The 16,431-nt window shown below is 32.4% G+C and overlaps 1 protein-coding gene across 1 annotated transcript in view; it reads right to left on the reverse strand.

The window, feature by feature from the left end:
• Nucleotides 1-11,379: 11,379 nt before the first annotated feature.
• The window catches only part of LOC111052058 (ABC transporter G family member 23), a 50,618-nt gene continuing 45,566 nt past the window's right edge, over nucleotides 11,380-16,431 (reverse strand). The window contains 4 exon segments of the mRNA XM_039430188.1: nucleotides 11,380-12,716; nucleotides 13,827-13,913; nucleotides 14,965-15,141; nucleotides 16,072-16,157. Of these exon segments, the coding sequence (XP_039286122.1) occupies nucleotides 12,496-12,716; nucleotides 13,827-13,913; nucleotides 14,965-15,141; nucleotides 16,072-16,157 (571 nt within the window). The 3' untranslated portion in view covers nucleotides 11,380-12,495.

Consider the following 16,431-nt stretch of genomic DNA (forward strand, 5'->3'; position numbering starts at 1 on the left):
AATATAATTCCTGATTTATTGGATGTCATTTGAAATTTATTCGTGTTCGTGAGAGCCAGCTCATTTTAGTTGCACACAGACACTGTGATGCATCCCTGAAGATGAAAAGCCCAGCACTCCAAAATAAATAATTAGAGTATGAAAAGGTCTACTATACAGAACCTTTGTTTCTTACTTTAAAAATAAAGCTGCTATCGCAAAGATAATGAACACAAAAAATACATATTTGCAATTGAATAGAATGATCGTGAGCTACCTCAACATACAATGTTCGGGTAATGGAGTAGATGTTGCTAAATTTGAATGATCTTCTTCTTCACCAAATTCGAACAGATTGTGTAATTTATTTCAGGGTATGTATCTACGGAAGGTGTGTGGCTTAGTAAATGGAATGGATTTGAATATTAAAGAATGACAATCGACTATTCTTAGAGCAATGCCTGAGCACTCATCTAACTCTAATCCAAACCAATTCATGGAGATCTCAAGTCAAGTCTCACATGTCAGGTTTATTTAGTCAAGCTTCATGTGGAACAAAAACAAAACATATGTAATCTATGTAATTGGAAGGAAATAGAAACAAGAAAAGATTGAGACTATTTGCAACCGGTAGCGCAACTAGGAATTGGTGAAGTTGAAGGTCACCCAACCAGGCTTGCCTCAGATTAGGAATCAGATGAATAACAAAACTTGTTCCTCGTCTCTTAACCAGTTCTTTAAAGCAAGTGGTTAATAGAAGAGTTAACTTCCACCGCAAGGCTGACTGCTTGACCAGTGATCAACTAACTCCCTTTGACGATAGATATTTAGTTATATATCTAGGAGTGATAAGAAGATCTGTCTACAGAGTATTATGTAGTTATATGTCTATTCGTTATGAACTTATAAGCCTGAGATAATTATATGTATATAGTGGTGTATTCTTTATATGTTATATACTGCACCTACATCATCATTATGATGGATACATTATCATATTATTACAGTAGTGTGATTGTAAACGAGTAGTTATTCTCAACTCATTAAACCAGTAAACCGGTTAGTTATTCATTGATTACGTAGGTCTATTCCTTTGGAAATGAATTGAATTATAACATGCTTAATTTTCAGAGAATTTGTGATGAATCTAAGAGATTGTAAAAAACACCTACAAGAGCTTTGCTGTTATAATTTGAAGCTCCGCCATCACAGGGTGTTGTAGCTCTTTGGCCTATATCATAATGCTTAAAGACATAAAGCTTGAGTTTCGACCTACCAGTCTCGAATCAGACACTCCAACTCGGCGTCGACCGGATCAGCAGCAGCAGACCTTTCAAGGAAAATAACTGTGCTACCTCTATTGCTTCTTCATAACCCAGACCCCAAACCTCTGAACCATATAGGCAGGATGGAATAACAAAGGTATCAAATAACTTCATCCTTTCTATCCATTTCCCTTATCTGGCTCTAGATAAAACATTCATCGCCACTGTTAGGACTCCGCTTTAGCCCTACTTATTGATCCTCTTAACATCTCTGTATATCTTTCAGAAGAACTCCTAAATAATTATACTGGTTACACATTTCCCGAGCTTGGAACTGACATTTGCTAATCGACCCCTATGGAAAGTCAATACTTTGGTTTTGTTAGCATTCACCTTGAGACCTACTCCTGCACTGTATTGCTCCAAACATTTCAATTAGGATAAGGATATAACACATAAATTAACAAATTCCCCACTCCATTTATGTAATTCGAATTCTTAATAATTGGATTTCAAAATTCATTTGAATGGAACAATAGATGATATTAATATCTTGCTTCAATTTCTCCACTCACAACATTTTCAATTGCTACTGGCTGTCTCTTTATCCTACTTCTAATTTTATCAATGACATACCTTGAGCTATAGTAGAATATTTCAGCTATACTCAACAAAGTTACACCTAAAAATGTATCCAAGTATGCAACAGTGGAATCAATCATGTCATTCTTTTTGTAAGGGAGAGTGCGGATTTTCGGATAAAAAAAATCATCCCTGAATACAATATGCAAGTTTGATTGGTCCACTTTGAAATCTGTCTCGGGGTAGTCTGAATCAATTGATATTACTTTGTATTCAGTTGAATTACAAGATGGCAGACAGTCGCAAGAGTGTACTCCATTTTCTTCATTAGAAGCATAGTGTGCTTTAATGGCCTCATTGAATGCACAAGGGGTTTTCCAAAATGAGCATAAACATTTTTCCTCATTATGTGGCATAAAAAACAGAACACATCCACATTTTTCCAAAGCTTTTTTCGTAGAGCATTCTATCAAACAGTTCTGATGTGTGTAGAATTGGAAATAGTCCAGCTTTTTTTCTGTTGTGTTGTAGCACTGCTTAGAGGATGGAATGTTGTACAGAAAATCACTAGCATCCGAGGGATATTGTAAGATTTGTTCCGGTTCAATGTTGATCACTGTAGACCTTCCCTTGAGATGGTGCCATCTCATGAAAGGACTTGGGAGGTCCCAGGGACTGTGGATTGCAAAAATGGGATCAAACTTGATTGTAGAAGTAGTTCTATAAAAATCAGGAATGTGAAGCTTGATATGAATTCGTGTATCTTCCACTAAAGTAGGATATGGTTCTTCAATCTCATTAATAGATTCCACTATTTTGATTGAAGGAAACCCATTTATTGTATCATTATTGGGTTGATAACTGTGATTGGTGAATTGAGTGTCATCTCGTCCTAGATTTGAGAAACTCCAACTTAGACTGAAAAAATTTCGCACTGAATTCCTCCTATATATTTTTGAAGGTGGAAAGATGTTGCAAGATTGACAAAGTCCCAAGTCGGTGAGTGTTACAAAGCAAAGTTTTTCGTTCTTTGCTCGTGAAGCACCAAATATAATATCAACTTCGCGTTCGAGATATGAGTCAGCAACCCTTGATATTCGTCCATCATCCACTAAGAAATTGATAGGGAATGCAGGGTAGAAATTTCTCGACTTAAGAATTTTATCATTGTCAATTGACAATTTCCATTTATGCATTTCTCCAGATTTTGACTGACATATTGTAAAGCCAGGTTTTGGTAGTGTAGATACATGAACGGGAGTGCTTGCTATTTCGAGTGTAATTGGTGCTTTCTGCCATTTTGATATTTTCATTCTGTAAATCCCAACCAACGAAATGATGAAACTTATTAAAACAATACCCCAAAAGAGTCGTTCAATCCAGTGTCTATTGCAATCACCAATGTACTTCAAACCATGAAGAGATGTATTGCTTAAGAAGTTTCTCAAATGAGGGCTGCTTTTCTCTCTCTTCAACTTTCTACTTCTTCCAGATGAAGTCCCGGAAATTGGCACATTCATTCTTGTAGCACAATTTTTTGAAATTCAGCACAGTAATAGGAACACTTTGAAAAGAAGACACATTCGAAGCTTAGAATACGTAGCTAGGTATTCTAATCAAATTTGATGTCTCACTATAAAGTAACCGTAGACCTTCACAAATCAACTCGCAAATATTATATGAAAAAAACAGGGTTCTCACTCGTTATTTTATTCACTTCCCGCGTCATTTCAGACCTTTATCATCTTTTCTCAATTAATTCCTCACCAGAGATCCTTTATGATAAAGCAAACAAAGATTCTTCCCCCTGAGTTCTCTATTATTGAAGTTGTAATCTTATCTGAATAGGGAGTTCCCATTTAAATTCTCAATGGAAAGAAAACTTGAAAAAATATCATCTTACTAATGAGCAGACTTATCAGTTGCTGATAAATGTAGCCTAATAATAATAATTATTGAGAGGAAATTTCTGAGCACTGATAGCATAATCTTATCAAATAATTGAATTTGTATTCTAATTTTAAAAAATTAGACTGAACTTTGGTTGTGGCATTCGTGACTTTTTCACGTTTCACAAATTCTCACGAGCCAATAATCAAGAATCTCACGAGAATTCTAATTCGCAGTTTGAAAAAAAGTTGATAGATGCCTATCATCAGGACTACAAATAATATGAAATTATCTGTAATAATTTAAGGCTGTGCAAAGGTTAAAAATAAACTTTCTACTGATGATATTTTTCAAAGTTTTTCATCAAGCAATCAAAATGAAAAATTTTTCTCAGGAAAACATTTTTTCCGATTATTACTTTTTGAGAAATGAGCCTAATTTTAAATTCTTGGAACAGAACATTTCATATTCGGTGAGAGATGAATACATGAGATTCAGAGGATGAATTCTAAATGGTATTGTTTATTGAATAAAACAAAACAAAAATTAATCAATTTTTGAGAAAGTTAATACAATTTACCAAAAATAACTCAACTAAAAGTTATTTTAGGTCATTTTAGTAAATTGAATAACTTTCTCAAAAACAGATATTTTCAAAAAAAAAAATTGTTCTATTCAATCAACAACACCATGTAGAATTCATCCTCAGAATTTTATGGATTTATCACTAACCACATTTGAAATGTTCTGTCCCAAAAAAATAAACTTTAGGCTCTCATATCTCAAACAATAATGATCGGGAAAAAAGTTTTCCTGAGAAAACTTTTTCATTTTGATAGCTTGATGATATACAAATCGGAAAAATCTGGTGTAATACACTCACACAACTTTCCTTGCTCATTGAACTGTAAGCGCCATTCTTAAACGAGAATAATTCAGGGGAATAACATAATGACGATTGGCGGCAACATATTTGAAACTACGATCAGACTTCTGTATATGTGTATATATATAACTGTTTTCAGAGTACTTTTTCCTTTGTGTGAATTGTGGAATTCGATGATTTTTTGAAAGTCGTCAAAACAGCTGTTCTACAGATGAAATATCTCGTCTATGTGTTCTTTTTATGAACTGCTCTACCTACCTAGCTCATGCACGAGAAGGCGGTTACAAAGTCCATTTCTCAAGGATGGGGTGAACCCCTCATTAGTTTCCCAGAAAGGAGACTCGTGCCAGATGATAGAGCTGATAGATAAACTATACAGGGTATGAATTTGAAAAAAATGGGTCAAGTCATTTTTGAGAAAATCGTGTAAAACATGTTTTTTAGTAATTATCCGCCATTTTTCTCAAGAATATTACGGAGCTCCTGCAATTCTCCTAGAATTGAGACTCATGTCAGTTGATATTGCTTATAAATAGCTATCAATGGTATAAATTTGAAGAAAATCATTAGAGCTGTTTTCGAGAACACCGTAAAAAACATGGTTTTTTAGTGATTATCCGCCATTTTTCTCAAGAATATTACGAAGCTCCTGCAATTTTCCCAGAAATGAGACTCATGTCAGTTGATAGGGCTTATAAATAGCTATCCATGGTATAAATTTGAAGAAAATCATTAGAGTCGTTTTCGATAAAGCCGTGAAAAACATGGTTTTTTAGTACTTATCCGTCACTTTTTCCGCCATCTTGAATTCAATTTTATTGAATTTCTTATTGTCGAATCCTCATGGTATAAGGACCTCAAGTTAAAAATTTTAAGTCTATCGGTTGATTAAGAACGGAGTTATCGTGTTCACACACACACACACACACACACACACACACACACACACACCACACACACACACACACACACCACACACACCCACACACAACACACACACACACACACACACACACACACCACACACACACACACACACACACCACACACACACACACACACACCACACACACACACACACACACACCACACACACACACACACACACACACACACACACACACACACCCACACACACACACACACACACACACCCACACACACCACACACACACACACACACACACACACACACACCCACACACACACACACACAACACACACACACACACACACACACACACCACACCACACACACACACACACACACACACACACACACCACACACACACACACACACACACCACACACACACAACACACACACACCACACCACACACACACACACACAACACACACACACACACACACAACACACACACACACCACACACACACACACACACACACCACACACACACACAACCACACACACACACACACACACACCACACACACACACACACACACACACACACACACACACCCACACACACACACACACACACACACACACACACACCACACACACACACACACACAACTTGAAATTAGGGTACCTTAATTCTTTTTTGGAAAGCAATACTTTCCTTATACCTATGGTAATAGGGCAAGGAAAGTAAAAATCGGAAAAATATCACCAGTAGTAATTTCATTTTCCGCCTTTGCACAGCCTAACGGTGAGGTCAACATTGTTGAATTGTGTTCGAAGAGATAATAAGAATAAATAAATAATTGCCTTTATCAATCAAATATACCCCAATAAAATATCAATAATAATAACATATTTCATATTATTATTATTGATAATAATTATATTGTTATTAATTATTATTATTGTTATTATCATTATTATTAATGTCATTTTTGTAATGTGAAGTCGAAAGAAATTGACTAACACGCATTTGAAGAGAATCACATTAGGTATTTATTGAAATGAAGAAAATCATTTACAAGAAAGTAAGGAACTGACATAGAATAGAATGAATCTTTAACAATCTTTATTACATTTAACAATAACATATTTTTTCCTGAATAACACATTTTTGTCATCAACCCCATGGATTAAATTTGTCCGGGGAAGATAATAAGAATATTATTACAAGGAAAATAGTTCAGAGCCCTGGTGTGATATTATAGCCTGAATGTATTTTCAAAGGATCAATATGAATATACAAGGCTGTCTCCGAACCTAAAAGGTGTGCAAACTTGCATCAAGATCCACAATCACATAAAATATAGTCCAATATTATGATTGATTTTTATAATGATGTGCTAGGTCTTCATAGACCTATTGCACTAAACAGCATTACAATACATATTGGCGGTTAAATTTAGTAAATGAAGTATAATAGAAGTCGATTTGTTGAAAGGAACCTTTCAAGTTGTTTAAGATCAGGCCTAATTTATTGTCTCTTTTATCTTCTTGTTGTCGAAAATGTGTTTCAAGCTTCAAGAACTCGATAGTTACAGGTCACACATAATATATAGTAAGCGGCATGTATTCTTAGTGTTGCAATCAGAAATTAGTCTATATAGAACTTTACTTGACAAAAAATCTATCATTCATTTGTATTATTCAAATCCATGTAAATGTATGATGGCGCATTAATCCTACCAAATGGATTTAATTATTTTTTTTAAGTACGATTACGACTACTCTCTAATCAAAAGTTGAAGCTACATTATCGATCCTCAAAAAAATCTTTCAATTTTCATTTAGTAGATGATCTTGCATTTTACTGATACAATCAAACTTCAAAACAAACATAGAAGAAATGAGAGACAACCGGACTGATTTTGTAATAAAATTTAAACCCATCTTTGCATTAGAAACGTTTTGGAAAGACGAAATAGTGAGTTTAATTTTCCTTACCGTATATTTCTGATGGCAGTAAGGAATCTCGAAACTCGAGACTTATATTCTCACAAATCAATTAGCTGACTGTCAATCACATTAAGTTTTAAGACACTGTCGGTCAATGAAAATTGTCGATCAGTCTTACATAAATCGACAATCTTACATTCAATACAGTGGTTACAATCGTCATCAACAGACATAAAGTAAGAACATTTCAGTTTTGATTTCAACTTCACCTTCGTATGTCACCATGTCCAAATTTGATCTAGTCTGACCTTTTGCAAACATGACTTGAAATTTCTGATTGCTAATGAGTTTCCTTCCCCACATGGTATGCTGTGAAGGTTATTTATAATTACCGTACTAATATGACTGCAAATTTCAATTGTCATGAACTTATGCTTCCTCACTATGAATATTTTGTCATATTCGAATTGTACGAGTTTTGATTGGAGATTTAAATATTCTCGAAGAATTCATTGATAATTGAATGAATCTTTTCAATCTTGCTTAATTTGTTTAGGTAGAAATTTGGAACAGTAGAACAATTATATTAAATTATTATACTCAGCTATAATTCATCACTGATAACTTTTATTGGACTATCTATTAATCAACTTATCTGTGTAGCCATTTTGCTATTATATTTTTCAATACCTAGTTATAGTTATCAGTACGGTATACGGTCTTGTAAACGCTTTCGCTCGGAAACGAATTGCATTATTATTTTCTCGATCTCCAACAATTTCAGCAGGTTAAGAATTTTGAAATTTTCTTTTTTGGAAAACTTATTCTATATATTTCCATTAAAGACAGTAATATTCCAGTTTTAAGCACTGATTTAAAAACTTAATTCCAGTAATGAAAGTAATATCATTCATGTATTCAATTCAAACTTGACATCAGAAGTCTTATTATTTTGATTGGAACTGAATGATAGGCCTATAATTTATAATAGTTTCATTTTTCAAGGATATTGATGATTCATTCACGTTTTAGAGAAATCAATAATAGTTTATTGCACTAAAAAATATTATAAAATTATGCATTTTTCGAAAATTTAAGAAACTTTCTACTAATATCGAATTAAGATGCAAATCTTAAAAAAAAATTAGCATATCGTATGCTTTGATAATCACGTAAGAGCTGATATCTTTGTACTCACCTTAAGAAATACAACTCTGATCTCTCCAATTATCATTAGTAGATCATGCACTTTTCGAAGTTAAAAAGTCTTAAATACCGTACTCCTACATTATGTGTCATTTCTACTATATGGAATTGCCATCCCTGTAATAGTTACAGGTATAGTTTTGACTGATATTTTTTCAATAACCACAACCACAAATCACTTTTGAAAAACTCGATTCGCGATTCGATTTATATTTTTAACACTATTATCAAGTACTAATGATATTAAAAATGATAATCATTGAAATAAAAACGGAGCTGAGCAGCTGCAGTGACAAATCAATCACAAACTTCCCGTAAGAGCCGACTTGATAAACTGTTCTTCCGCCAGTTTTCTCCAACATTCAGACTTTTTAAATATTTATCACGGTTACGGTACCTTATGGTGTGTACTCCGTTCCGTACTAGACCTAATTCTATCCAGAGTATGTCAAACTGTGGACGAAACCTTCAATCCAGACAATAATAGGCGACTTGAAAAAGTGGGCTACTATATACAATCAATATGGATCAATATTATATGAATAACTAACACTAATTGTTTCCCATGGAAAAACATGGTCGGCATACAAAAGTTTCCTGTGCTTTATTATTTAGTAATGATCCTAATAACCCTACGAGTAGTAAGTTATTGGTGGGGTGTTTATAGTAATCATCGGTATGTATATAGTAATCACGATAGGCTTTATTTGACTATCTATTCATCAAATTATCTGTGTAGCCATTTTGCTATTATATTTTTCAATACCTAGTTATAGTTATATCAGTATACGGTCTTGTAAACGCTTTCGCTCGGAAACGAATTGCATTATTATTCTCTCGATCTCCAACAATTTCAGCAGGTTAAGAATTTTGAAATTTTCTTTTTTGGAAAACTTATTTTATATATTCCCATTAGAGACAGTAATATTCCAGTTTTAATCACTAATTTACAAACTCAATTCCTGTAATGAGAATATCATTCATGTAGGCTATTTAAGTCAAATTTGACATCGAGTCTTATTCTTTTGATTGGAACTGAATGATAGGCCTATAATCTATAATAGTTTCATTTTTCAAGGATATTGATGATTCATTCACGTTTTAGAGAAATCAATAATAGTTTATTGCACTAAAAATGATGATAAAATTACGCATTTTTCAAAAATTTAAGATACTTTCTACTAATATCGAATTATTAAGATGCAAATATTTTTAAAAAATTAGCATACCGTATGCTTTGAAAATCACGTAAGAGCTGATATCTTTGTACTCACCTTAAGAAATACAACTCTGATCTCTCCAATTATCCTAAGTAGATCATGCACTTTTCGAAGTTAAAAAGTCTTAAATATCGTACTCCTACATTGTCATTCCTACTATATGGAATTGCCATCCCTGTAATAGTTACAGGTATAGTTTTGACTGATATTTTTTTTAAATAACCACAACCACAAATCACTTTTTAAAAACTCGATTCGCGCTTCAATTTGTATTTTTGACACTATTATCAAGTACTATATCATTGAAAATTATAATCATTGAAATAAAAACGGAGCTGAGCAGCTGCAGTGGCAAATCAATCACAAACTTCCCGTAAGAGCCGACTTGATAAACTGTTCTTCCGCCAGTTTTCTCCAACATTCAGACTTGATATTTTTAAATATTTATCACGGTTACGGTACCTTATGGTGTGTACTCCGTTCCGTACTAGACCTAATTCTATCCAGAGTATGTCAGTAGACATGTAACAGTAGACAAAACCTTCAATTCAGACAATAATAGGCGACTTGAAAAGTGGGCTACTATGTACAATCAATATGGATCAATATAATATGAATAACTAACACTAATTGTTTTCCATGGAAAAACATGGTCGGCATACAAACGTTTCCTCTGCTTTATGATTTAGTAATGATCTTAACAACACTCTGCTACGAGTAGTAGGCTAGTTATTGTTGGGGTGTTTGTAGTAATCATCGGCACGGTATGATTTATTTGCTATTGTTTTTATCAATGATAAAATTAATCTCGTAATCCATTTTATTGTTAATTTCAGAATACCTCATCAATCATTTACCTGATCCTGTATGATCCATTCATTTTAAATCTACTGTTGGGATAAATCAGAAATCTTGTGAATTAGCAAGAGAAATACCCTACGTGATTAGGTATCATAACCAAAAGCTACTGAATAGAATAGATAATGATTCACTCCTCCAAAACTGAAAATATTGGAAGCCCTTGTTTGGTAGGTTCTTATCATAACATTCAAAAATATAAAACATCCTTCATTGTTTCTTCTCTTAGAAGTGGTGGAATTCGAGTGGATTAGATGCTGGCTCTGTAATTCAGAGGCGGGTTCAGATCTCAGCCCGAACAATATATTTTTCTTGGGCCACCCCATGTTTCGGATGGACACATTAAGTTGTCGGTCCCAGCTGCCCAAAGAGCAGTCGTTAGGTCATGTCAGAGGCCAAGAAATTGATCAGTTACACGAGACCTGAAAACTCTGACACCAGAGCTAAGCCAACCAGGTCACTCGATATTATTATTATATTCTTATTGTATTATTATATCCTAGATTTCCATTTCGTCTACGTATCTCACATCTTATGACTCTATGAACTATATTTGAGTGTAACATGAAATATTATAAAAAAGTGAGAGTATAACTTAAATTATTACAACTTACATTTTTAAATTATAGATTTATATTAGATGTGAACAAAGAATAAGAAACACAATGAATATTCTCTTATTTATTTTATAAACATCTATAGTATATTTTCATAAATTAGTACAATAGAATACAAAATGAGATAAAAGTAGGCTATATCAGATACAAACTTCTGGCTAAACTAAGTAGCCTGTAACTATAATTTTGTTGTCATTCAATCATTGAGAATCATAAAGACGTGGACATCAACACAAGTTCCCATTCATTTATTTACACATCCTGTTTAATCAACAAAGTATTTTTAAAACTATAGATCGATGATACATCTAAGAAATATACGTATTGCTATTCCTCTAACCATGGATGCACCTTTAAACTTATCCAATATATTCTTGCTGGCTTCAACTCTCTACTGTAATGCAAAAAGGTGATTGAACTTTGGAGAGATAATCATCTTGATGAAATGCCTTAGTTTATGCTCATCCTGAGCATACTAAGAGTATACAACTGAGAAATATATGAACTTTCATGTTTTCTCCATTTACATTGAACATTAAACATTCAAATTTATTTTTCTAAAGAATTTCAATATTAAAACATTATTACTCCCTCTTCAATACTATTTGCTCATATCATATAATATTTCTCCTATATTATTTAAAATATTTAAATAATATTCTCTCTTTTTTCACGTTCCACGTTATATGGATTAATTACAATTCGAATAGTATGTATAACATCCAATACCCAATATATAGGATAAAATGCATGTCAGAATATGCATATTGAGACAGAATTCTCAAACTTATACTGTATTATACCAAAGCAACATTGGAAACTGACGATCTAATTGGCTTACAATACATTGGCTGTACATGAATCAATAATGTGAGTTCTGATTAGTACAATGAGAGAAAAGATAGCATAAGTAATGTACTTAACATTATCTTATATAGCCTATATAGCATATATAGCCTATATAGCCTACTGTATATAGAATAAGAAATAATGAAAATATACTCATGCTACCTACCTTTTTCTATGGTAATACTGTTCCTTATAAGTTTTCGAATCAATACGAGAACTAGTCACTCTATCATTCGCAGATATTTAACTGATTTAAATATTTAACTATTTACTTATTTAACTAAATTCGAAGTCTATGAATACAGAGTTTTGCAATTTAAACACAAATTTTCTTCGATTTAGCGACTGAATAAGCGATGGCACAGAAGATGATTGTCCAGATTGTGCTGGAGATGTATCCGGAATATACATTGGGGTGTGTGATGTCCCAGTTCCTGTCCAAAATACTTCTGAAACTCTCGACCGTGGGTTGGACTGGGATCGCCCAGGCTATCGACCGCAGAACTGTGTTCATACCTTCGATAGGCCACACCACTCCTGAAAAAATACAAATCATCAATAAGTTAAATATTACCTATAAATTAATTAATTGCAAAAACAGAATCCATATCACTTCCCAACCCTGCCTATAACATTCCATCAGAGACGAAATAGGTAATGTAAAATAATTATTCAACGGAATTTATTAAGTTTTTAGACCAATATTTGCAGTATCAGAATTAGTCTTTATAGTTTTTATTTATATAGCTTCCATTGGATGTTTGAAATAATAATTATGCAGTAATAGGAATGCATTAGCATTTGAACAGTTCGAATTAGCATTTCTATCAGAGACGAATAACTATTTATACAACAACAACAACAACGACAACAATGATAATAATAATAATAATGATAATAATAATAATAATAATAATAATAATAATAGTTACTGTAACAATGAAATTCAGTCTGCAGACCAGATTGTGGTAGTCCTGCTTGAATTTAAACAAAAAAATGAATTTATTCAAGCACCAATAGGGCGAATTGTTATAGAATGAAAAAGACTAAGAAATTGTCAAAAAGCCACTGATTTATTGATAATTAGAAAGATCGGTTTCGGTTATTACACCATTGTCAATCTCTGATAAACAACAATTATATTGAGTTTATCAGAGATTGACAATGGTGTAATAACCGAAACCGGTCTTTCTAATTATCAATAAATCAGTGGCTTTTTGACAATTTCTTAGTCTTTTTCATTCAATATGAATAATTACCACAATATCAACTTCTCAACTACACAAAAAGCGAATTGTTATGGCACACCTATCTTTCTAAAGTGGAAAAAAATGTTAAAACTGGATTGGGAAATGGAAAATTGTAGGCTACTAGAAATTTGAATTTCATATTGCCAAATGTAATAGGCTACCTAGGATTAGAGAGGCTATTGGAAATGGAGATCTTAAGACTAAGAGTATTAGTTAGAGAGCTATTAATTTATTATCAGTAAGACTCCTGAAAGTAATAGAGATATAATGATGTCCATATGAATGCTCTTCTATATCGACTACCTGGTATTGGGAAAAATTAATTCTTCAATTATTGTTATTTTATATTGCTGGTAATATTCTTATAATAATAAGATATCTATAATATAATACTGACCGCAAGTCATAAACATCATGACGACTGTTCCAATGCCAGCATACGTTGCAATAGCTTCCTTATCAAAAACGACGGATAACATAAAACCTGAAAATAAAAAAATTGATTGTAATGGGTCATTTAGAAAACTAATATCATTGATATATTTATTTTACAATCACAATATTTTTTTGTACGGTATCTGACGTGTTTTCTGCACCCAAACTTCAGATAAGCAACATTAGATACATGCATTTCAATCAGTCCATAGGCTACCTACTGATTTCAAAAATTGAAAATCAAAATACCTATTTCAATATAATATTTTCATTTTTCACAATATGTTTCGGCTTTGAATTCATTTTCAAGTGAATGAACAATAAACGAAAGATGTAAAATAAATTAATGCTATCATCAACTTTTTATTTATAACCATGGCTTAAAAGCCCAGACATCTTGTATTTCAGTTGTATTAATAAACATTATTAAGAAGGGTAGGTGGACTTCTTTGTTTTTCAATTAAATAAAAGTAACCCTAAGCAAGAAAGTAGGAATAGATTTTAAAAAGTATGTTATTTTGGTGTATTTAAATGCTCATCACACACTGTTCGTTCTTGACTATCAAGTCACACAATATTTTCAATTAAAAACAAAATTCAATTAAATTGAATTTGATGAATCTATATATCATGGGAAATTATAGGAATTATTAATTAGTAGCCCACTTTCCAAATATTTAAGGGCTACACTCAAGTCTAAACCAAAATTTCAATTGAAATAATTTGTTTACACAATATTTTGTGTAAATTATTTACAAAAAAATTATAATTATATCTATTTAATACTCATTTTCAGACAATAGTTTTGTGAGCTTCAAGTTCTTTTGTACAATTAATAATTTCATTCTTGTAAATATTAGCCTATGTGATTGTATGTATGAATTTCTACAAGGAACAAATAAATTTGAATTTGAGAAATTCTCCTGAAGCCGAATAGACAATAACTTACACATACATGTCTACTTAATTTTTATTAATTTCAATTTCTATATTTTTTATAATACAATTCAATTTTTACAAATTTTCATTACATAATATTCCACATGAAATTGAAAAACTTTACAAAATGAGATCTTTAGGTACTTGCGAGTGAAACTCACCGTAAGCCATTCCCATGATCTCGATCAAGAAGAGAAGTATGATGGTGAGAGTGATGCTGCCGTGGAATGGATAGCCAAACACATAGTAGGTCAGGAACATGGTGATGAAGCTCTGTGTGCCAACCAGCATGAACATGATCACTCCGTGGGCAGCCACCACCTCCAAAATAGTCATACCTAGAACAAGCAAAATCAAAAGTTAAATTATCACAGCTCAAACTACAATATAAATAGGGAGTAAAGACATTGGAATGAAAAATTGTATTGTTGAACTGAAGGTAGTTTTGGAATCAACCGAGCTGAGAAGTTATAGGCCTACACCTCTATGATGATCGACCTACACTTTTGCAGATCTACTCTTCCATTATAGATAATAGTAATATAATCATATAATTAAAAACAATTAAAAAGTATTATTAAGTAAGATGAAGAGAGATGCGGAGCTAGTTAGCAATGAGCTACAAAGTAATTACATGACCAAATGATTACTATTTATATGGAGAATGAAAATCATAAAACATCATGTTCCATAGCAGTTGAAGTTATCTAGCTTAATGATGTAGGTACATTCAAGTTAATTTCTGCAACCCATTATAGAATGGATTGCAAAAACCATTGTATAACTTATATATCGTGTGATGTTTCGAGAATAAATGTTTTTAAATTAAGATCACTTTCTAGACTACCAGTACTCCGGGAGTAGTACATTTATGTTTTTTTTTTCAAATTTACATTGATAGACTATATTACGAGTATAATGAATTTTTTTGAACATTTCAATGATTAAACATTTATAAATTCTATTATTTCTTGTTATTTTGTAATACTTCTCAAACTGTTTGAGTTTTTCAACAAGAATTTGGATTGCCCATACCCATACAGGTATGATGTTAAGATTCTATCAATAGATAGTATTGGAGAAAAAAATGTAATTTATCTAATTAAATAAAGCTGGATTTGACTTGACTTGACTCTCTTCAATTGAGATCTGCATCATTTTTGGTGAAGAGACCATTCCTGTTTTTAATAAATCATTGATAAATTATCATTTCAAGATATTTTTAGTTATAAAAAATACTAGAGATAAGCTCATATTCTAAACCGTACCTGCTACAAGGCTTCTGTCCAGCCCGACAGAGATTTCAGTCATGATCGATCCAACTGTGAACAACACTGCCAGGTAGAACGTGAACCTGCAACAAAATTGGTATGGTGAGTGAATATTAGTAAATATAATAATTTAATGTACCGTAGTGGCGTAGCCTACGATATATTGTCAAGAATTGGGAATATCTTATGCTAACAACTTACAGTTTCAAAGAGATACTCTTGTTATAATATTTAGAAAAAAAATCTATATTATTTTTACTTGAAAAAGAAAAAAAATAACATCAAGCACCCTTTCATATTATTCTATCTTATAAATTTTACTCCAATTATTTGTTCCATTTCCACTTGTGTACCGTA

The sequence above is a fragment of the Nilaparvata lugens genome, chromosome 6 (genome assembly GCF_014356525.2).
Source record: "Nilaparvata lugens isolate BPH chromosome 6, ASM1435652v1, whole genome shotgun sequence".
Classification (NCBI taxonomy): domain Eukaryota; kingdom Metazoa; phylum Arthropoda; class Insecta; order Hemiptera; family Delphacidae; genus Nilaparvata; species Nilaparvata lugens.